At 38.4% G+C, this 22,497-nt stretch overlaps 1 protein-coding gene and 1 pseudogene across 33 annotated transcripts in view; both read right to left on the bottom strand.

The window, feature by feature from the left end:
* Positions 1 to 22,497, bottom strand: part of Tbc1d5 (TBC1 domain family member 5) — a 453,313-nt gene that overhangs the window by 117,379 nt on the left and 313,437 nt on the right. For all 32 annotated transcript variants that reach the window (XM_076557560.1, XM_076557565.1, XM_076557572.1 and 29 more), the window contains one exon: positions 2,024 to 2,166. In XM_076557560.1, coding sequence (XP_076413675.1) covers positions 2,024 to 2,166 — 143 coding nt within the window. The remainder of the gene's footprint in view (positions 1 to 2,023; positions 2,167 to 22,497) is intronic.
* LOC143269933 (protein POLR1D pseudogene) lies at positions 6,342 to 21,471 on the bottom strand (annotated as a pseudogene). Its single transcript, XR_013046738.1, has one exon. The product of XR_013046738.1 is annotated as a protein POLR1D pseudogene (transcript).

Raw genomic sequence — 22,497 nt, 5'->3', positions numbered from 1 at the left:
TTAATAATTGCTGCTTTGGAACAGATTTGTAAACCAAGACTACCATAAACAAACTAGGATACTATGATGACCTTATTCTTAAGAGGCTATATCCATTGTTATGGTTTGACATAATAAAAACCTGTTGATTATTTGCAACTCTACACATCCTTGATACTAACAATGACGGTAATATTTTATGTCTTCCGGTTATGGTTTCTCACAAGAATCTGAAACTCAGTATGGTCAAAGCTTAAATCACACTTAAATTCCTAGCGGTTTTATTTCCTAGTCAATTATCTAGTCATTCTTTGGATTGCCTATTCCCGCTAGCTTTCGTATTTGAGCTATGCTTAGCTCTGACTATTCTCCATCTCACCGTCTGCCTTCGGGAATGCTGTCATGACTTTGACCTGACCTCCCAGCTCTGGTCTTGTCGTACTCAGTTTCGTCCACACTGTGACTACTATGCTGCTTTGAATGTGTCAAGAGCCCCGTGACTTATTGCTCAGAGATGATCATCAAGACCCCTCCTGTTTCCTTTTTAGTCTTATGACCTTATTTCCTCATGAGAATTGTAATCTAGTGATGCCATGTAACTTGAAGAAACGTCTATCTCTGGCAAGCTCCTTTAGAACAAGGGCACCTTGAACCCTGAATACTGACCCACTCTACCTTCAGGAGGTACCATCCACTGTTATAGATTTAATACTGAAGGGAATAAACAATGCCATTACTTTGGTACTTTCCCACGTGTACCCATGCTTTACAGAATCAACAGAAATATGAAAGGGCTTCAGCTGTCAAAAGTTGCCATGCTTTATGAAAATAAGAATAGATCTTACTATAAGAGACATGATGATTAATTTAATACATGTAGGTGATATGACAAAATTATGAAAAGAGTCATTGTTAATTGTTTAAAATTTCAGAAAATTAGAACATATTTTAATAGTCTGATTTGGAAAGTTTTGTGAAAATATTATCCAAAAGAATTTTTCTTTTTCCTAAGAGAATTTTTTCATTCTCTTTTCTTCCTTTTTTTTCTTTTGCAAACGTAGAATACATACAGCTTTAAAAGGGAGGTAAGTATTGGATGTCCAAAAATTCAGTATCTATCATATCTACTCAAAAATTCTGCTTTACTGTTTAGATGTTTCATCCAATGCTTTCCATATTCCATATTCTTCTATCATTAGTTCTGTCTCCACAAGAAGGAACTTTATACTTTGTCTCTCAAGAAGCTTATACTATTTGACCTTCCAAGCATTAAAAAAAAAAAAAAATCTTCACAGTTTTTTGGAGAAAATGTGGTCACTTATTCCTACATTTACAATCGTTTTCTATTTCCTAATTCAATCACAATACTTAGTGCAATCTTTCCTAATTATATTTTGGCTTACAAATATTGCTTTGGAAACTGAGAAGAAAAATTATTTAAAGTATTATGAAATCTAAAACACACTCTGATATGTCCTACAAGCTGAGGCCCTGGCTTTCTGGCCATGGTAAAGCACCCTAGGATGGTTCTGAGGAGGTAGGAACATATCAATCATTGAGTTCTATAGTAAGGAATAAAATTTGTTAAAATATAACAAAAAATCTGGAGTCAAAAATAGTCCAGATTTATTTTCCCATTGGCAAGATTGGCATTATAAAAACAGCTCCAACCTCCCAATAAATATACTTGAATATCTGCTACACGTCAGAAGGTGGAGCTCTAAACATATCTGAAATGCTGGTTTCAATGCAGTCCACAAAAGTATATACTAAGGGGATTGAAACGGCCATGAAGTGTTTGGAAAAATCCTTCTAAAGAATATTCTACTTCTTTGAGGATGACATCACCCATATCACCTAATACAAGGTTCACTAGAAGAAAAGGCATTTAGTGATTTCCTGTAACATGTCAAAATATTTCTTGTTATTAAACACTTAGATATGTGTATATCCAACAATAAATATAAAATACATTTAAAAGGCAAAACAATTTTGAAAAGTCATGGCTACCTGGTCAGATATGGGCTAAGTCACAAGTACTTACAAGCATCTCGGATATAGAGGAGCATGGCTATGAAGACATAATCCACTAAACTCAGGCTGAGGCCGTCGGCAAACAACGCATCCCAGACCACCAGCAGATCCTGCAGTGGAAACTCTCTCCCAAACAGCAGCCGCACCCATCGCCTGTACAGAGACCAGACAAATGAGAAAACGAGGCTTCTCAAAGGATCCTTTCCTCATGAAAATGAAAGAGTTACAATTTATTAATAGAGCACAGTCAGAAAATACTATTTACTGAAAATATAGCATAATTTAAATTTTAAGAAAGCATTACATAGCAAAACAAAATACTGTAAAATATAAGTTTTAAGTTTTTAAAGTTCTATACTAGACCACAGTGTTACACATTCTTCTTCTGTGTGTAAAACACACGAATGAGAGTTGGGAAGGACAGACAAGTTTCCTATGAAACAGACAGCACAACTATTTAGCAAGGAAAGACAGGACAAATGTGGAGTCCGTGCAGCAGCTGTGGTGCCTTTAAGGTTGTTCATTGTTGAAAATACCATTCCCAAAATTTCAGTTTCTCTATTGATTTTTGTGAACTTATTAGCTTTTTACAAATGTTTTCTCTAACAAATCACAATCGTCAAACTTAGAAATTTATATTCTTACATTTAATTATTTAAAATACTCATTTTAAAACTTTGTTAGGAAAAAATCATTACTCTTGTATATTTTGGAAGGGTCAAGTGTACACAGTTATTGAAAATGAAAAAAATATTAATAATTCTCTTTTGGCTAAAAATAGGTATCACTAATCAGTTAAGCTGTTTTTCAGGGACTGCTTCTCACGTTGATTTCTTGCCCACGTAAGTGAATACAGCGCAGAAGTCAATAAACAGCAAGGGCACTAAACATCCTTGGATATGACTGTATGACATAAAGAGTGAGACTTGAGACTTTAGACTCCAGAAGGCCTAATTAGGCAACTGATATGTAAAGTGTACAAGAAAATTAGCATTTGGTTTGATATATTTTGATTCATTGATTTCTAATTTTATGCAATAGGGGTACAATTCTTTTACAGTCTTACCCAAGCACACTTCAGCAAGAATTCTATATAATTCTGGCATATTGCAGAGAATCTAAAAATTTTAATTTCCAGTACTAGCAAATAATATAAAAAGAAATTCTTTAAAAATTAATTTCACGTACACACACACACACACACATACACACGATAAGCAAAGTATCTTACTTTTTTGCAAAATATGAAACCAAATACAACCATCTGGAGGTTAATGTGAGGATACTTGCTTCAGCAGTATTGTATTTAAGGCACAGCTGTGTCAGAATACTCTCTAACCACGTGTATATAGCATCACAGTTATTAGAAATCATGTGATCAAACCCATTCATTCATATTCATATTATCAAATTAATCAAGAGTATTTTTTCTAGACTGTGTTTTCTACTATAGCCATTACTCATTTTTTCATAAAAAATTACATAGGTAAATATTTTTTAAATGTTGTAATAATTTCAACAAGGTTTAATCTATCTTTCAGATCTTAGTGTACTGCTACAATAGAGTGGCTAACACAGAATGTATATATCTTTCAACTTCGTAGTGTAAGAAAAAACTGCTGTGCACTTCTAATTCTCACAAATCACTGAGGCTAATATATACCACTCCATAAAGAACAAAATATGACTAAATTAAATGGTATTCTTCCAAGTTATGAAGAAATAACTAGTCTTGCAAGAGTGTTGGGGGAACTAGAGTAGAGCAAAAAGCACCAGTGCCGAGAATTTTAAATGACTGACAAATTCAGAATTGCTTCCTTGAAGAGATATTTAACTGACATAACTAGAGAAAAAAAATTTGATCAATGAAAAAAATGAATGAATATTAATCCAGGACATGGAAGAAAATTTCAAATTATTTTCCTTAGCATTCCTTACAGCTCAAATTCTTATGTCAATTTCATCGCAGTGTTTCCAACAAGAGCAGGTTGTTTTAAAGAAAGAATTTATCTATGCCTATGACAAGACTTAAGCTGCTGGTGAAGGTGGGCTGCACTAGTTCAGCTGCGTCTCCTGAGGCACTGCAGAAGGGACACATGCCACTCCTCATTCTTCTCAGGGACCAGGACAGTGCTCAGTCTCCAACTGTCCACATGTGCAACATCTTCGGAAACTATGCAGAGCACACATCTTCAGCACTTTCCTGTTTAATGTGAAGTCAGTGAGGTGCTATTTTACAGACTTTTCACATTGCTTCATTCAAGTTTCACCTTGAATGCCAAATCACTGCTCCTTAATCCCAGAGCGAGGAGCAAATACACACACTGGGTAGGGGAGGCTTGGATAGGGGTGAAGAGTGGGAAAGGGAGCGGGGAGACTTGAAAAGGCCTTTGCCAAGTTCATAGAGACTTCAGTGCTCTCTGTGATGTGTACCAGGATATTGTTAAATGCACTGTCAAGTCATTACTAAAAAGTAAAGGTCTAGCTTAGTCAGAAACACTGATCTTAGTAATACTTGCACAAACACAGTTCAGGAAGTGGAAGAAAATTTAAAAATATGTAAGAAAGACAGGTTACTGCTAGGTATGTAGTATACTACTTGTTATTAACTCATTAGTTCATGTATCTATCACCATGTGCATGTGTGTGCATGTCCTACTACCCATGGTGAGAGCAGAGGGAAGCTTTCAGGGATCAACTCTCTTCCTTTGCCTGGGAACCCAGGGATAGAATCAGTTCATTAGGTTTGTGCACGAAGTGCTTTTGTCTGTTGTACCATTTTGCTGGCTCAGAATGTTAATTTATATAAGACCTAATAATATGTACATGTAACAACACTGAAGTATAATTCCTATTTTCTTTTTTTAATAGGGGCAAATTCTTAACTTTTAAAGAATATGATTAAAGCAATGGCATGAAACTAACAAGGAATTTGTCAATAATCACTTTACTCTACGTTCGATTTAGTTCACACATATACTCAAAACAAAAAACTTCATGTGCTATTTTGGATTTTTTTTTCTCACTGATTTAAAAGCAAAGGAAAAATTCAGTGCTTTATGGAATGAGTTACTAATAGACATTGTTTCAGTAAGCTTTTATATTCTCAGAAAAAAAATCTACTTAAAAAAAACGAGGCCTTATAAAGAAGTTATGTCTACAATTAACATGCTTTTATTGCTGTTAAAAATATTTAGTGAGTGTTAAGTTACACTTAAGGGTAGCATTAAACCTTTCTTACCCTTAAAGACAGTTCAGTTTAATGGCTTGATACCATTAACTTTGCTTTTCAGATGCTGCACCTGAAGACAGCGATGCTCACACACTTCAAGGCGTGTGATGACACAGGGGTTCAGATTTTACCAGAGCTATATAGTAATCACAGCTACACAAACAGAATGACTATCCAACACTAAAGTTAGTAATAAACTACTCAGAGACAGGACAGTCTTCAGCGGCTCTCAACTGTCAGTCCTGTGTAATGAAACTGCTTCTTCCGGGGGATCATTAACTACTGATGGTGTTATTGCTTGGTGAATGGCGCATAGAAACACCAAGAGGAAATTGATTCATGAGAATGGCCAACTTGTAGTTTAACTAAGCATAGCCAACATGGGTAGAGAGGGTTATGTATATATCCTACACCTTCTTTTCTACTTTCTTTTCTTTTAATGACCATTTTGTATGGGATATGTCTATCACAACCACACAAGAACAAGGTAGGAAAATGTATTCAATTTAATTGAACAAACACCAGTCAGGTGTGGTAGCATACATCTTTAATCCTAGCACTCAGGAGGCAGAGGCAGGTGGAGCTCTGTAAATTGCAGACCAGCATGGTCTACAGAGAGAGTTCCAGGACAGCCAGGGCTACACAGAGAAACCCTTTCTCAAAAAACAAAACAACAACCAAAACAAAAAAACTGAAACAAACTAGAAGAACAATAAAAACAATGTATTTTTGCTCAAACACACACACACACACACACACACACACACATACACACACACACACACTAATTTGGGGTTTTGCTGTCTGTTCACTTGTACTCTTAAAAGCCAGAGAATTTTAAATATTCAATTCTCATTCTTGAATAAACACAGAATCCAAATTCTTTTAGTAACAGGTAAAAACAAAAGTAAGTCATGAAACTATCTGAGGTTGAACACCTACTTGATTGAGTCTAGGATTTTTTAAACACTGGGTTTTCCTGTAATTCTTTTGAAATGAATTGATTTTGAATATTTACATTAACCCTGTGAGAATAGTCTCAAAAGCTGCAGTTCATTATAGCTAGAGTCACAAGACATTGTCAACTTTAATTCTCACATTTTTTTTTTTTTTTTTTTTTTTTTTTTTTTTTTTTTTTTTTTTTTTTGGTTTTTCGAGACAGGGTTTCTCTGTGTAGCTTTGCGCCTTTCCTGGAGCTCACTTGGTAGCCCAGGCTGGCCTCGAACTCACAGCGATCCGCCTGGCTCTGCCTCCCGAGTGCTGGGATTAAAGGCGTGCGCCACCACCGCCCGGCTAATTCTCACATTTTTTAAAATTAAAATTACAAAGAATGTATGGCAAAATGACTTCCAATATTTATTATTTTTCTAGAATTTCTGTAAAATATACTGTTGGAAGATATTTAACCTACTTGTTAAGACTTTTTAAAAATTTAGTTATTCACAGATAGATTGATACACATAGAACATTAGACAGAGAGACAGAGTATATAAACAGATTAAGCCTCACAGGGTGATAATGCTCCCCCACAGACCAACACTAACAATGATGCCCATGTCAGGCATGAAACATCTCCCTTTGAGTTGTTGGTCACAGAAGTCCAAAAGAATCTCCAAATAACACAGGCTATTGCCATTGTCCTTGGTTATCTCCCAGATTTTGAAGATATCACATGATTTGGACACAGGACACAGGGGTACTGAGGTGGAACTGACCTAGAAGCTTCCTCCTAAGAACTAGATCTCATAGTATAAGAAAGTGCTACACAAGCTGCCAAGGACAAAAGCACTCAGTAGTCACACCCAGCTGTAAAGTCTATGAACCACAACAATGGCAGCCTGGCAAGACTAGGTATAATAGTGGCAGTTTTAGTTTGGGGATAATAAACAGCTGTCTAATTAGACTGAAGGCCTGCTCAACAGGAGAGAATTCATGCCTGGTACTAAACACCTAGCCAACTACCCATGAATGGAGAGAGGTCATAGGTCCTAGAGGAGAACCTAGTTTTGCCATTTTCCTAAGTTCGAATGAATTTTAATTGTATTCTAAATATTTATCTTTCTATCCACAGATAAGTATCATTTTCACTTCTCCTCAAAGAAGCTTGTTTATGCAACAGATGCAGTAGGGGGCTTTTTACAGAGGTCCACAATTGGTAATAAACACAGAGGAGAACCACAGGGGACACAATCCCAAGTGGTCCATCTATAATGCACCCCTACACCTAAGGCTCAGGTGACATCCCAGAAGAGGGGGCTGCCTAATGACAATATTAGTTGACATGTCAATGTGGATAAGAAAAATGTCACAAGTCCCTACTCTTAGATGAACAGCTACAGGCAATAAATGGTTGCCGAGAGAGATATAGTCAGTTGAGAGGAAATACAGAGGGACACATGGTGGGGGGTAGAGAAAGAGGTGGGGAATATGTAAATACAGTAATCATATAGAAAATTCACAAAAAATTCAAATTAAAAAAATAATTCAAATTTATTTCCTGTTTCTTGTGGTCCACAGGTTGAACTGGGGTCAGGTTTGGCTTTCTAGGAACACATATGAATCCTAAGTGAATCAAACATAAGCATATATACTCAAACTATTAACAGTGTATTTTTTACTTTGGGGAACATTCACTGTTCTATCAGAGGGCAGTGTGTAGCCCTTTATTAAGGAGGACTTCTTATTCCAGAAATAAGTGCCTAATAATTATCATGCAAAAATTTCTAGTGTAATTTTTTCTTTCTCGCCAGTGTCTGAAACTTGTTTATCAGAATAAATGTGCTAAGCCCTTTGCAAAAAACAGTCTGAAAGGGAAGTACAGCACTGTGTATCAATCTTTTTCATAGATCTATAAAGGATGCCCATGGACTGATGGACTATAGGACATTGTAAGGCTGTATGATCTGTGAACATTCTCTACTCCTCTCTACTCTTCCTTTAGAACAGGGGTTCTCAACCTTCCTAATGCTGTGACTCTTTTATAAAGTTCCTCATGTTATGGTGACCCCCAACCACAACATTATTTTCATGGCTACTTCATAACTGTAATTTTACTGTTATGCAGATGTCTTAGGCTACCCATGTAAAAGGGTTGTATAACCCCCAAAACAGTCGCAACCCACAGATTGAGAACCGCTGTTTTAGAAGTACTGCCTGCTATTACAAGTATGGTACTTGAAAGACTGAGTAACTTTAGCACATGTAATTTACCAGCAAGTTCAGGTAAAATGAATTAGGGGTGGAAGTCTTGTATAGTTGTAGGAACAGGACTCACTGCCTAAGAACCATCTTGTCCACTCAAGTGAGGTGCAGCTCAAAGCCTAATCCTGACTTAAGAGTCTATGGGAAAGTGTCAGTAAAAGAAAGATTTTTCTACCCCACCGCATCTTGTGTTCTGCCACATATGAGCTTCTCGGCAATTCCTGGAGCAAATTACTTAAAGGCTACTATTATAGGTGAATGACACAAAGAATTCAAGTGTAGTTGGTGATCATATTGGAAAAATTAGTTTCAGGCTTTGTAAATACCGATTTTTAAATTGTTTTCCAATTCCCACTTCCAGAGTTTGTAAATACTTTGTTCTGTTATTTTACCTTCAGAAAAAGGAATTATCAAACCAATTTTCTAAAACAACATGAACAGAACTGTTAAAAACAGTGCCCATCTTCTTTAATCTGGAACTCATTTTTAAAGAGATAAACTAGTTTGACTTTGGTGCCAGTGGGATCTTCACCACTGTACAACACGCTGAACTTCCTATGCATTATAGGAAGAACTGACACTGGGTATATCACCATGCTGAGAAATACCAGAATCTACTGAGTGATGACAGTCAAGTTTCCATAAGCATTTAATCTCAACTTCAACAATGGTGAAGGAAATAGCCAAAGCAAGGTGGGCCAGACTGCAAGAGAGCCAGACAGACCCATTCCTAAAGGGAAGCACGGGTCCATGATTTCCTTTGGTGTCTAACTACAGTTTATAGCTGAGTACCCTCTACTCTTCAGAGATGCTTTCTTCTGCCTTATCTTTCCTATCCAGGCCTCATCGATAGAGGCTGCACATCTGATACATGTCACTGTTTCCAGTTTGGCATTGGTGAGCATACCTTAGCTACTGATAATGCTGCTAAGTTTATTTTGGTTGCTTTTCTTTCTCTAACAGATTCCAGGCTCCTTGAAGATATTTGTAAGGGACAAAGAATAGGGTGTTTGCATGCTCAGTAAGTTAGTATGCATTTTCTCCTGAGGTCAGCTCTTTCTGGCCAAGGATCCTTTTAGGTAATGAACTTACACCTAACTTACACACAGGCATCCTAGATGCTGGCTGAATTTTCCCCTAAGCATCTCTCATGTCTCTGTGTGCTGATTCACATACTAAGTACTAGATCTCCAAGGCCCCTTAGCCATCCTGGGCCTTCCCTGTCATTTCAAGACCACTGTTTGTTGGACACTCATAGCTCAGGTGTTACTCTGTACTCAAAGTGTGATCCTAGGCAGTGGCACTGCTTGGGAGCCTGTTAGACATGCAGACTCACAATACTATCTGACTAGACAAGGAATCATTTTAACAATGGGTGTGTATTCAAATTAAGGTTTGAGAGATGCTGGAAGAGGTAAGATACCCTTAATCTTGAAGGCCTGACGAATCCCTGAAAGGGCCAATTCCCAGATTATTCCGATGAGCAAGATTTAGGTGTAGACTGATACTTTTAGGTGCCAGGATAATACTTGTGCGGGGACCACATAAAAAGTTTGAAATTTTCAAGAACATGTTACCTATTCCAGAGTCTCTCAAACACTAATTAATTTAAAGGAATGTACCTTTGAATTAGCTTCCTTAGTATGTCTAGTCATTGGACCAATGACCACCACATATTTAATATTTGGGATAAAAATCAAGCCCAGCCAACTTCCTTTAGTATTATGTTAACTGCTAAACATGTGATATGTTAAACAAGTGAACAAACAAACAAAGAGAGGGAAGGGAGGGAAGACTTAAAGGGAGAAGAGGAGGGGAGGAGGGTGGAGAGGAGAAGAGAGAGGGAGAATGCAAGCATGCCTTTCCACCACAGAGGAGACAATGGGTCATTTTAATTTTTATTAAATTCCCAGGAAATGACTTAAGTTAACATTTGTAAGTGAAAGCTTTTTAAACATTGATTTACTATGAAGGATCTATTATCTGTCTGTCTATAACATATCAGCTCAATGGTAGAAGAAACACTTAACATGCATTATTTTCAATCACAAGTAACAGGCACATATACATACTCTCTCTGTCTCCCTTCCTATCAAATAGTGAACATGTATGTGTTTGTGTATGGATACTCATACATTTGAAGACCCCTTTCTTGGTTATAATAGAGATGGAATCCAGGACACTGTACATGGCAGTCAAGAGCTCTACCACTGAACTACATTCTAGCTCTTGAGGGCCTGTTTTAATATCTTTCCTGAGCCTTAAGATTTGCTCTAATGAGGTCCAAGAATTAGGACATGGTAGGGCACAGACAATTTACTAGATACAAAAGAGGCAGAACCCATGGAGGAAGTGGTGTGTGCACACAAGGACCAAAAAATACTGTTAGCACCAGGACCAAAATGGAAATTTCCCACTGCCCAAGTGCTAACTCTGTGATCCTGACCAAAATGGTAACTGGTTTGGACACATCAACTCATGTGTTACGGTGAATCATTCTTATAAAGTGTCCTAGTTTGCTTTTTACTGCTGTGACAATCACTATGACCTGGAGGACCAAATAAACAAGGGTGGCACTGCTCACAGTGGGCTGGGCTCTCCCATGTTAATCATTAATCAATAAAATGCTCCAAAGACTTGGCTACAGGCAATTTGATGCAGGCATTTTCTCAATCCAGATTCCTTCTTCCTAGAGGACTCTAGCTTGTGTTACGTGATAAAAAACCAAAACCAAAACAAAGAAAAATCAACTAGCACAACAAAGGCTCTATATGACAAACTTGCTCTGATGGATGACCATTGTGGGAGACCAGCTCCCACATTTTTATGACAGGGAACTCTTTAGGAGTGAGGGATAAGAGATAATTGGGTAGAAATACAGAGATAGAAGGATAGAGGGGGAGAGAAACAGAATCACATGACAACTTAGGGAGGGCCTGGATCATTATTCACCAGCCTCTCCTGTCCCTTCTAAAGGGCTATTTATAAAAATGCCAAGGGGTGGAGCAAAGACCTTCCCCTAGCTCAGCTAGGTGTAGACCCTTCCAATCACCTGGTAATCATGTAATCCTCTAATGCAGCCCTGCTGGGTAAAGGAAGCTCAGATCTCACTAGGAAACCTTTGTGGGCCTCCACAACTCCCCTTTCTTGATATAATAAAGCACCCCCCCCAACCCCAGACCCCTCAGATAGACTGTGCCTGTCTTAGGTAGTCCTTCCTTACCCATCATGGAGATATGCTTTCCATCAGGCATACTCTGACTTAGGTTGGAAGCTATCAAGAAGAAAGTTGCCCATCTTTGACTAACAGCCTCTGATAGGAGGGGTACAGACCCTAACTCAGCTCTGACTCAGGTCCCTACTGAGTTTGCAAATCATCCACAGTGATCTCCATAGCTGCCATACCTACCAGTAAAGGAGTAGAGGATGATAAAGGTGGAATATCCTTTTTGGAATGGGTCTAAGGTGACTACAGCAGTCTCAGCTGCATCAAGCCCATTTCCTGGATCAAAACTTTCTCCTAACAGATGTTCAATAAAAATTTCAAGAGACTATTTTGATTCTCAGGAGAAAACAGTCATTTCAAATCACTTCAAAGTATCCACTCAAGTAAACAAAAACCCATGCTAATTACAGAAACACTTTTACAAACTAACTCAATTGTGAGAGGCCGATCCCTTTCTAAACAGAAACAGGAGTAGAAACTTCTAGGAAGAAGACAGAAAAGCACCCCTAATTATGACACCTTCACTTAAGTTTTCCAGAGACCACTGAGATCATAAAATTATATTTTAAGCTATCATAAAAAGTATTCAAATATATCTAAAGGTAAAAAGTAATAAAAACTTGAAGATGCTTCTATTTCAATTTGGTTTATCTTTTAAAAATTAATGTTACCTAACTTCTCCAGACTAGACAGATATTGAATTTATACTTTTTACAAACTTATATTTAAAAGGAAACTCCATTTACACTTTTTACATATTTACAAGTAGCATGATTATCACTATACTTTTTACAAACTTACATTCAAAAGCAAATTCTATTAGCAAACATCTAGAAAGGATTTCTTTCTTTCTTTTTTTTTTGGGGGGGGGGTTTCGAGACAGGGTTTCTCTGTGTAGCTTTGCGCCTTTCCTGGAACTCACTTGGTAGCCCAGGCTGGCCTCGAACTCACAGAGATCCGCCTGTCTCTGCCTCCCGAGTGCTGGGATTAAATGCGTACGCCACCACCGCCCGGCCTAGAAAGGATTTCTTAAACAGAACTAATAACATGACATGAAGTATGCAAATCATTTCTTTTCTTTTCTTTTCATTGGTTTTTCAAGACAGGGCTTCTCTGTGTAGCTTTGCACCTTTCCTGGAACTCATTCTGTAGCCCAGGCTGGCCTTGAACTCACAGAGATCTGTCTGCCTCTGCCTCCTGAGTGCTGAGATTAAAGGCATGAATCACCACCGATTGGCTCACAAATCATTTCTAAAGTTTGCAGTTTATAGTCACCTTTGATATCACTCTGAAAGTTTTTTTGAGAGTTTGAAGTCAGAACCTAATTTATCAGTGGCTCTTAAACATGACTGAGGGTAAAATTCCCTCTTCTTAAATTTTTAAAGCTGCATTTTTTAAGATTACCATGAGTTTTTTAAATGATGCTAATATTTCCTTATTGTATTTTTTGCACAACTCAATCTTGTAAGTTTTTTCTTTATTTCCCCCCAAACATAAAGCAAGTTCCCAATGCAAGGACCACTTTCCCTTGTTTTCTAAAGGATTTCAAAGCAGCTTGTTGACAAATGGTATTAGCATTTTAATCATCCCCTGAGAGGCAAGCTGTTCACCTGTTCCTAGTTCTCAGGAAGTAAGGCTAAGCTTTTTAATATTGCTTGGAAAAGAAATGACATTTTGTGCAGAGTTTTTGGGCAGTGCGGTATCAGAATTTCTGTTACAGACTATATTTCCCAAACAGCCTTTCTCTATATCATCATGCTGTTACAAGCTACATTATGGACTACATTTCCCAAGCTGCCTTTCTCTATATCATCACACTGTTATGAACAAATTACATTTCCCATGCTGCCTTTCAGGTCTGGAAGAAAACTTCTGTCCACACGGTCCATATTCTTGCCAAAATCAAGCTTCTGCTTTTATCATGAGAGATTTTTTTGTCTTCCCTAAGCTTGCATTAGGACACCTGCATTACTGTTTGACAGGGGTTACCTCTCTAATCAGATTTTTCATTGGCCACTGTTCCCAGAGTGGGTTATACCTGTCTGACTACATTCACAGAGGTGTTTGTGGCCAGAAGCGAAAATCCTTGGGTGTTTCCCTCCCCTGCCTCATTGGGTCAGTGAAATGGAATAATAAGACTTGAAAAAAAAAGAGTTTTTTCAGAAAGTTTTTTTTGCAGCTGTCGGTGCTGCATAGCCCCACTTACCGACTCAGGGCTTGCAGTTGGGCGGGTGACTGTCACCACTCCTGCTGGTCTTGTTTGTAGGCCATATTTTTTATACTTGCAGCTTTCCCCAGGTCGTGCACCATCTCTGCCTCAGATCCACACTTAAAGAAGCTGCCTGATGACTGCAGGGATCATAGTATCCTCAGAACACACTCAAACTCAGAGGTGCTTACTCCCTGGCCCTTCATTTGATTTCTTCTGGATTATTGGTTAGAAGTGGAAGTGGAGACACAACACTAACAGTAAGGATTAGCAATGCTTCAGGGTTTTTTTTTTTTTTCTGTGCTAGGGCAGTTACAAATGATTCTCCCATTCTGATAAGATGTTTCTTCCAGGTTAATTTAATTTTTGCCCTTACAGAAAGAGAAAAAAAAAATCTGAGGTCTGAAAAGCTTTTAGATTTTTAGAGACATTACTAAGTTTTTCCTAAGATTTCTGTTCTCTAAACCTTGGCTTCATGATCAAATGGAAACTAATTTTGATTGAATAGTGTTGTAATGGCATCTGCCGGTGGAGCAGAGAGTTTTGTTTTGTTCACATCCACCTCAGAGAAAATTCTTTCCTCTGCCACACAAAACTTAGAACTAAGCTGTCTTCAGGCCAAAAGCTTCCAAAAGAATCTTTTTCTGTTCATTTTTCTTATCTTTGATAGATTTTTCTGATTTGTCCCCGGGAGTTTACATTCATAGCCTCATAGTTGGAAAATCAAGGACATAGCTCCTCTATCTTGTTTATCTCATCCTATGTTTTGTCTAACACTATATTTCTACAGTCTACCTTTTATTTTTTCCTTCTTACCCTAATTTTTTTTCTAATTTTTATAGATAGAAACTAAGGAGGAGAAAAGAAAGAAACCTAGATAGAGAGAAATAAACACTGCAGCCTCACTTTTCAACTTTGGCATTCCACTGATTAACGTTCACTCTCAAGAATAAAACACCATCACTTTTATTTTTTTAATTCCTTATCGGGCATGCCCCCTTATACCTGCAATGCCCCCAACACTCCTTTCATCAAGTTCCTATCCCTGTTCCTGCCGCCATTTGTGGGAGACCAGCTCCCACATTTTTATGACAGGGAACTCATCAGGAGTGAGGGATAAGAGATATTAGGTAGAAATATAGAGGTAAAAGGATAGAAGAGAAACAGATAGAAATACAGGATAGCCTCAGGAGGGCCTGGACCATTATCCATCAGCCTCTTTTGTCTCTTCTAAAGGGCTACTTAGAGAAATGCCAAAGGGTGGAGCAAAGACCTTCCCCTAGCTCACTCAGGCATAGACCCTTCCAATCACCTAGTAACTATGCATATAGTCAAACAATCCTCTAATGCAGCCCTGCTGGGTAAAGCAAGCTCAACACTGAACTCTAAGATTTCTCTCCAGTGGTTTACAGTGGTTGACCTGTAGGATGGTCCTTCCTTGGAAACAGCACAGGGTGTGGAACAGACAAGTATACAGACACTCAGATGCCTGAGGTGGTGATTGGTGACCTCAGATGGCCAAGGTTCTCCTGTCCCCTTTGTCCATTCAGTCTTTCAGCACAGGTCAGGCTTCTCAGCCATTCCTGTGCTCAGCTTGGAATTAGCAAGTTTCAGAAATTAAAAATTACTTCCTAGCCGGGCGATGGTGGCGCACGCCTTTAATCCCAGCACTCGGGAGGCAGAGGCAGGCAGATCTCTGTGAGTTTGAGGCCAGCCTGGGCTACCAAGTGAGTTCCAGGAAAGGCGCAAAGCTACACAGAGAAACCCTGTCTCGAAAAACCAAAAAAAAAAAAAAAAAAAAAAAAAATTACTTCCTATGAGAGCTTTAACCCCTAGTGAAGAAAAAAAAAAATATGATAAGCAATGGCCACTTCATGTGTGCTTTCCACAATAAAAAACATCATAAAAACTATGACTTAAATTCAATTATGTTATTAATAGCAAGTTCTGGACTCATCCAAGAGTTCAATTATATTTATAAATATATTTATAAATATTCTCCTCTGAAAAGCACACAAACCCATACTCATATGTAGTCACATGCCCACCACAAGTAAGGGTGTAGGGAATCCAAGGACATTAAGATGAGGCAGCATGCTAAATAACATTCCTTTTTGTTTGGTTGTTTTGTTTTTTTGAAACAGGGTTTCTGTGTGCATCTTTGGTATCCTGAAACCTGCTCTGTAGAACAGGCTGGCCTCAAACTCAGATATCCACCTGCTTCTTCCTCCCAAGTGTTGGGATTAAAGGCATGTGCTACCATTGCCCAGCACTAAATACCTTTCTTATTTTAGATGTTTGTATCACCATGGAATATTATATTCTACTGAAAGGAATGTGTATTCTCCCTGAATTTAAAAAGATGAGATCTTCATTCCTAAAGGGTTTCTGGGTTATGTCCTTGCCTGCAGGGAGCTGCTCCATATGGTGCAGGGAGCTGAATCGTCTATAAACCCACACCATTCTGGGAAAACACCCACAGTTTAATTATACTAATTCCTCGGGGAGAAGTGAAAAAGCTGGAGCAAAATGAGGTGACTACCTCTCCCAGATTCTACCAACCCTGACGTGACCAAAAGGAGGACTAAAAAAGAATGAGAATCCTCATCTGAGATTTACTAAATCTTACTATGCTAGGCTTTACACTTGATGTTATGATGACAACTCTTAATATGAGACTTATTCAAAGAAAAATCTTAATTCAATAATAATTCTACCAATCTGGGCTCCTCAGTTAACTATGGTTTTCTTGTGCCTCCCCCGCCCCCCTAAATCTGTCAAAGAATCTAGGCATGCTCAATCTGGACAAATTGATAGCAACATTAGCAAACTATAAGTAATAAAGTTCAAACAATTCAAACATTGCTAAATACATCTCAAAGCTAAGTAGTAATGGCTTTTGGGTTACTTTTCATTGGGATTGTATATGTACTAGTTTTTTATCCAGTATTTGGATAATCAAGAGCTAAACACGGGCTTGTGTTATAATTCACTGGTAGAATACTTACCTAGCACTTGCAAGGTCATAAGTTCAAGGCTTAGGCCCCAAAATGAAATAAAACAAAAAGCTGAAAATATTTGCCCGATGAAACTGCTCTGACTAAAGAGCAGGGAGGGAGGCAGGAAAGACATGAGAAAACATGAATGATCAGTGAAGACAAAAGACACTCACCTCCATTCCATTCATTATGTTGGTTATGTATGTGATGTGTACATATGTCCTCTAACCCAAATCAAACAATTCCTTCTAGGAGGGAAGAGGGAGACTCGAGCAGCTAAAGAAATGCATAGGTTTAGGAGCTGAGCATCTCCCATTTGCTGAGGAGAAGGCTCTCTTGGAAATTGCTGCAAAGCTGTGCAGGACTTCCGGGGATATCCTTTCCTGAGTTATCACTCATGCTGGGGTGGGATGCTCTGTGACTCAGCTGTGTTCCTGTTGGTAACTCCTACCCTACACTCCTGTAAGGAATGAAACAAACTCACTGGTTCACTAAGATAGGCTTAGAGTGGATCATTCATGTGTTCTGCCAGCCATGTTCACATCTTCCCTAGAAAATCACACCGTGGTTTCACTGAAAACCCAGATCAACTTAAGTCATCACAAACTACTTTCCGCTGTGAGTGGAAATACAAAAGTTAAAAGTGAAGTTGGCTATTCCACTTTATCTCTATCTGATAGCTACACGAATGCATGCATAGGTTTTTTTAAAGGGTAAAATACACACTAACCCAAGAAAATATGTTTTGTTATTCATGAAAGAGTACAACTCCATCTTTTATAATAATCACATACAGTTTCTGATGACATGGCAAATACCATGCATTTATATGAGAGTGTGAGAGTGCATATGTGTGTGTGAACCACAACAACAGCTACTTTCAAAGGAGCTACTGAGGAAGTTATGCTCAGGTGTTAGAGCCATGCTACCTACAGGTCCTCATGCACCCAGGTGTAGTGCTGGGCTTGCCTGGCTTGGCTCTGCTGCCACACCTCAATGTGGCCTGCTGGGTCTTGGGTAGCACTTGTCCTGGGAGGTGCTCTTCCTTAGGGAGAGCAGCCTATTGAGCCTCAGGAATGCTGCAGGCTGTGAGTATAGGCGTGGCCTCTGTGCTTCTTGGCATTTCTTTATGATCCTGGCTTTTGACAAGTCTCTTATTGCCCCCTTTTTGTTCATAGTCTTGCTCTTTGTGGGAGGACAACATGCTCAAAATTGTGTTAATTATGAATCTTTTATTTGTACCATCAAGGAGACACTTCATGCAGCCCACTGTTCCCATGGTCTCTGCTCTGATTTTCCCATGCTTTGCCTCTTTTGGCAAATCTTCTATAGCTTTCTTTTCCAACTCCTGATTTTCTTCCATAGTACAGGGGACAGATCCAGGAATCTGCAGGAGGCTCTGGTGAGAGGAGGATCCCCATATGGCAAATGGTGCTGGGCAAAGCAGGAAGGAAGAAACCATGGAGGAAGGAGTAGACCTCAGCTTAATAAATGTGGGTTCTGAGGAATGAACTCTGGTACTCATGCTTATGTGGTAAGCAATTTACAATTTCCCCAGTTGTGTTTCTTTCTTTCTTACTTTAAAAAATATATTATTATTTGAGACAGGTTCTCCCAAGGTAGCCCTGGCTGTCATGGAACTCCCCTATGTAAACCAGGAAACCAACATGGCAGTGATTTTGAGGTAATTCTCCTGTGTCAGCCTCATGAGTTCTGAGATACAGGTAGATGCCTCCTGGCCTGGCTTACATAACTATTTTTGTTTTGTTGTTACATGACTATTTTGATTTCTCTTGACTGTCAAATAAGCCTCATGACCCCCAAAGCACTGTTACTCCATGTGGACTCACCTAGGGAGAAATTACATGTTTCAGAGATACAGAGGTGATTTCTCTGTCAGTGTCCCAGTTCATAATTACTGATGCAGATAAGTAGGGAAGCAGCTTTACAGAAGCATCACCAAAGGGTGGTGTTATCTGAGGTCACATCAAATCCACAAGTTGACTGCTGATTATACAATGATAATGTAACTTCTCAATACTGTATGATGTCCAGTTGTTTTTTTATTTTTCCCTTCAATACTCCTCTTTCTCATTTTCATTCCTAAAATATATCTAATTCAGGTGAGTATGGAACATTCACCTTTCCACATGAAGGTAAGGTTACAGTTCTCCGTGAAAAATACCGTATCATCTGTGTGGTAGCTCAGTTTTTCTGACCCAAAACTACAGCTTTTAGAAGGGATTATGTTGATGAATCACAATATGCTATTCAGTGGAAATCATAGCCACAGGAGCCTTTAGGATTAGGTGCTTCCTTTTAGGGAAACTCATCCAGGAAACTATAAAAACTAGGAACTTACAATGAAAAATTAACTTCCAATTTGGGTCAGCTGTTTTTGGAAAGACCTATGAAGTCTAGACTTGAATATTGGCTAATGGACAGGACAAAAGCTCAATCAGGTTCAGTTAACCAAGGGCACTGAGGTACATATGCCCATAAAGTATTGGTTTTGTAAATAAAGCAACTCAAATATGAAGTAGCAGAAACATCATGTAATATACTCTAAATTTACTTTTACAGACTTATACATTTTTGTTCAACATCAGCATTCAGTTACTATGGCTAAGCCTTGGTCCTCACATGTTCCCAACTGAGCTGAAGACAGAAGTATTGCTCTCTGGATCACAGCCTCCATATCATACCTTCCACATTTCATTAATCCTTTTATTATTTTATATGAATTACAACGAAAACTGTGTTATTGGTTTGCTAATGTAGACCAAATCTATTTTTTGTGAATGGAAAAAAGGATTTTGAAGTATAACATGGCATGCAGTAGGCAAGAAGTTTTCTCCCCACCATAGATCTGCTCCATTACAAGAAATCCATTCCCCAAGTACAGCAAGTATTCTTTCCTAATGGGGATATTATAATGCACAGACACACCTCTCAAAATGTAAGTGTAAACACTGTATTATGTACCATTTCCAATCACTGGACATCATCATTCCAACTCAGCAGATAAAAAAGGCTTTGTCTTAAGTCTGGTTACAGGGACAGAGACAACTACAGGTGGAATCAGACAGTACAGTACCACTATCCACATGACTCTCACTAACAAACTCAAGGAAATGCAATCAGGAAAGGATAGTTTTGCTTTGTAAATGATATCAAAATAATCCACACTATAAAATCATGAACCTTGTACCTACTTTTCACACTGTGTGTGTGTGTGTGTGTGTGTGTGTGTGTGTGTGTGTGTGTATTTAATCAAAATTGACAAACTTTTTAGAGGCAACAAATAAAGAATGGCTTGAAAATAAGTAGAAGAAATTGCTGTGTATTCAAAGCCTTCTTAGGACAAAGAAAATTCATAGTAAATAACTAGTAAGTTGGACTTTACAAAATTAGAAACTTCTCTTTAAATAACATTGTTAAGAAAATAAAAACATAACACATTGAGAAAAAACACATAGGCAAAGGACATATTTCTTGAATATATAAGGAACTCATAATTCTATCACAATAAATAAATACTCAAATTTATAAAATAGGCAAAAAATGTGCAAAGATACTTCACGCCCCCCCCCAAAATAATATAATAGCAAATGAACAAAAGGGGCTCAATAAAGTTAATTATTATGGAAATACATATTGAAGCCACAATGGATTCTACTATATATCCATTAGAGTGACTCTTGTTAATTATTCTTTTGATTTGCTCTTGAAACAGTTCCCTTGGGTTGCCAAAGTTGGCTTGAATGATCCTCTTATTTCAACCTCCCAAGTATCTGTGACTAAGGCATGTAGCAGGGCCTGGTTTAATATGGCTTCTACAAATGACAAAATGTAGTGGTGATGAGAACAAAATTACTCTCATGTATTGTCAATGTTAATGTAGAATGGTACAACCATTTTTGGAAAGCAGTTTGTAAACTATTTGTTTCTTATAAAGTGAAGAATATACTTACCATTGCCGGGCATTGGTGGCGCACGCCTTTAATCCCAGCACTCGGGAGGCAGAGGCAGGCGGATCTCTGTGAGTTCGAGGCCAGCCTGGGCTACCAAGTGAGCTCCAGGAAAGGCGCAAAGCTACACAGAGAAACCCTGTCTCGAAAAAAAAAAAAAAAAAAAAAAAGAATATACTTACCAAACAACCAACTAATCTGTCTCCCCAGGATTTATCCAAGAGAAATATATTAATACAAACACCTGCATGTGAATGTTTATGCTTTTATTCATATTTGCCCCAAACTGGAAAAACCCAACTACCCTTTGACTGACTAATGCTTAAACAATCTGTGGTGTATCCAAATGCTGGAATACTATTAATAAAAAAAATGAACTACTGATATAATCAATAACATGATGAATCTTAACTGCATTACTATAAATGAAAGAAAACAGATTTAAAAAGCTCCATACCATGCCGGGCGGTGGTGGCGCACGCCTTTAATCCCAGCACTCGGGAGGCAGAGGCAGGCGGATCTCTGTGAGTTCGAGGCCAGCCTGGGCTACCAAGTGAGATCCAGGAAAGGCGCAAAGCTACACAAGAGAAACCCTGTCTCGGAAAACCAAAAAAAAAAAAAAAAAAAAAAAAAGCTCCATACCACATGGTTCTTTTTATGTATTATACTAGGAAAAGCAAAGCAAAACTATAGAGTTAGCCCACAAAGATCAGTGATGGTCAAGGATGAAGGAAGGGCTGGGGGAAGAAATGCTTACAAAAGGACACAAGGAAAATGTTAAATAGAAGACATTCACCCAGTACAAATGCATGTGACGGTCAAATTACACTTCAGTGTATCTGACTTTAAAAAATGACAACTACAGGCAAGGTATGTCCTGAAAATCATGGCTGCTGAAGTATCCCACAAAGTAAGTAGAGGAAGTGAGGGCTCAGTGGGGAAAAGCAACCCTCACGTCAGCCTGAAGAACTGACTGGAACCTGTGTCAAAAGCTGGATGGAGTGCCATTGTCTAGAGTTCCAGCACTCCTAGTGAGAGATGGAAGGTGGACACAGAGGAGCTAGAAGCTTCAGACGTTACACTCGACACTGCTTTAGCACAGTGGCAGAAACAAGAGAGAACCTGCTTCAAAACAGGGTGGAAAGGCAGAACCAACTCCAGGAAAACAGCCCACTGACTGAACCCCATGTAAACTGTGGCATGCTTATGCACATGCTCACACATACACACAATAAACACATTTAAAAGGTAATAGAGAATTATATTAAAAACTACGTTAATAAAATGGAATGAAAAATGTGGAATAAATTTTATATGACTGTACTTAATCTTAGCAAGTACACTAGTTACAGCCATGAAAAATTCGAGGATGTTTAAATAATCTCATAGAAATACAAACAAATACCCCCTACAAAGGATGACAATGGAGAATCATGGAGAAACTGACTTAAGAGAAAAGCTGGGTCAGAGATCAGTACTCTGTTCTATTCAGACTGGGATCCTGGGAGGGTTGGGCAAACTCACTTACAGTTTGTTTGGTGGTACTTCAAACTCTGGTCTTCTTCAACACTGATGCTGTTATCTACTCCCCACAGTCACAGCTGACTACTTTAATCCTTCTGATAGAACTTCCCACTGAGTTAATG

The sequence above is a fragment of the Peromyscus maniculatus genome, chromosome 21 (assembly GCF_049852395.1).
Source record: "Peromyscus maniculatus bairdii isolate BWxNUB_F1_BW_parent chromosome 21, HU_Pman_BW_mat_3.1, whole genome shotgun sequence".
In the NCBI taxonomy this organism is placed as follows: domain Eukaryota; kingdom Metazoa; phylum Chordata; class Mammalia; order Rodentia; family Cricetidae; genus Peromyscus; species Peromyscus maniculatus.
Note: the sequence above shows the minus strand (reverse complement) of the source record. Positions and strands in the feature narration are given on the sequence as shown.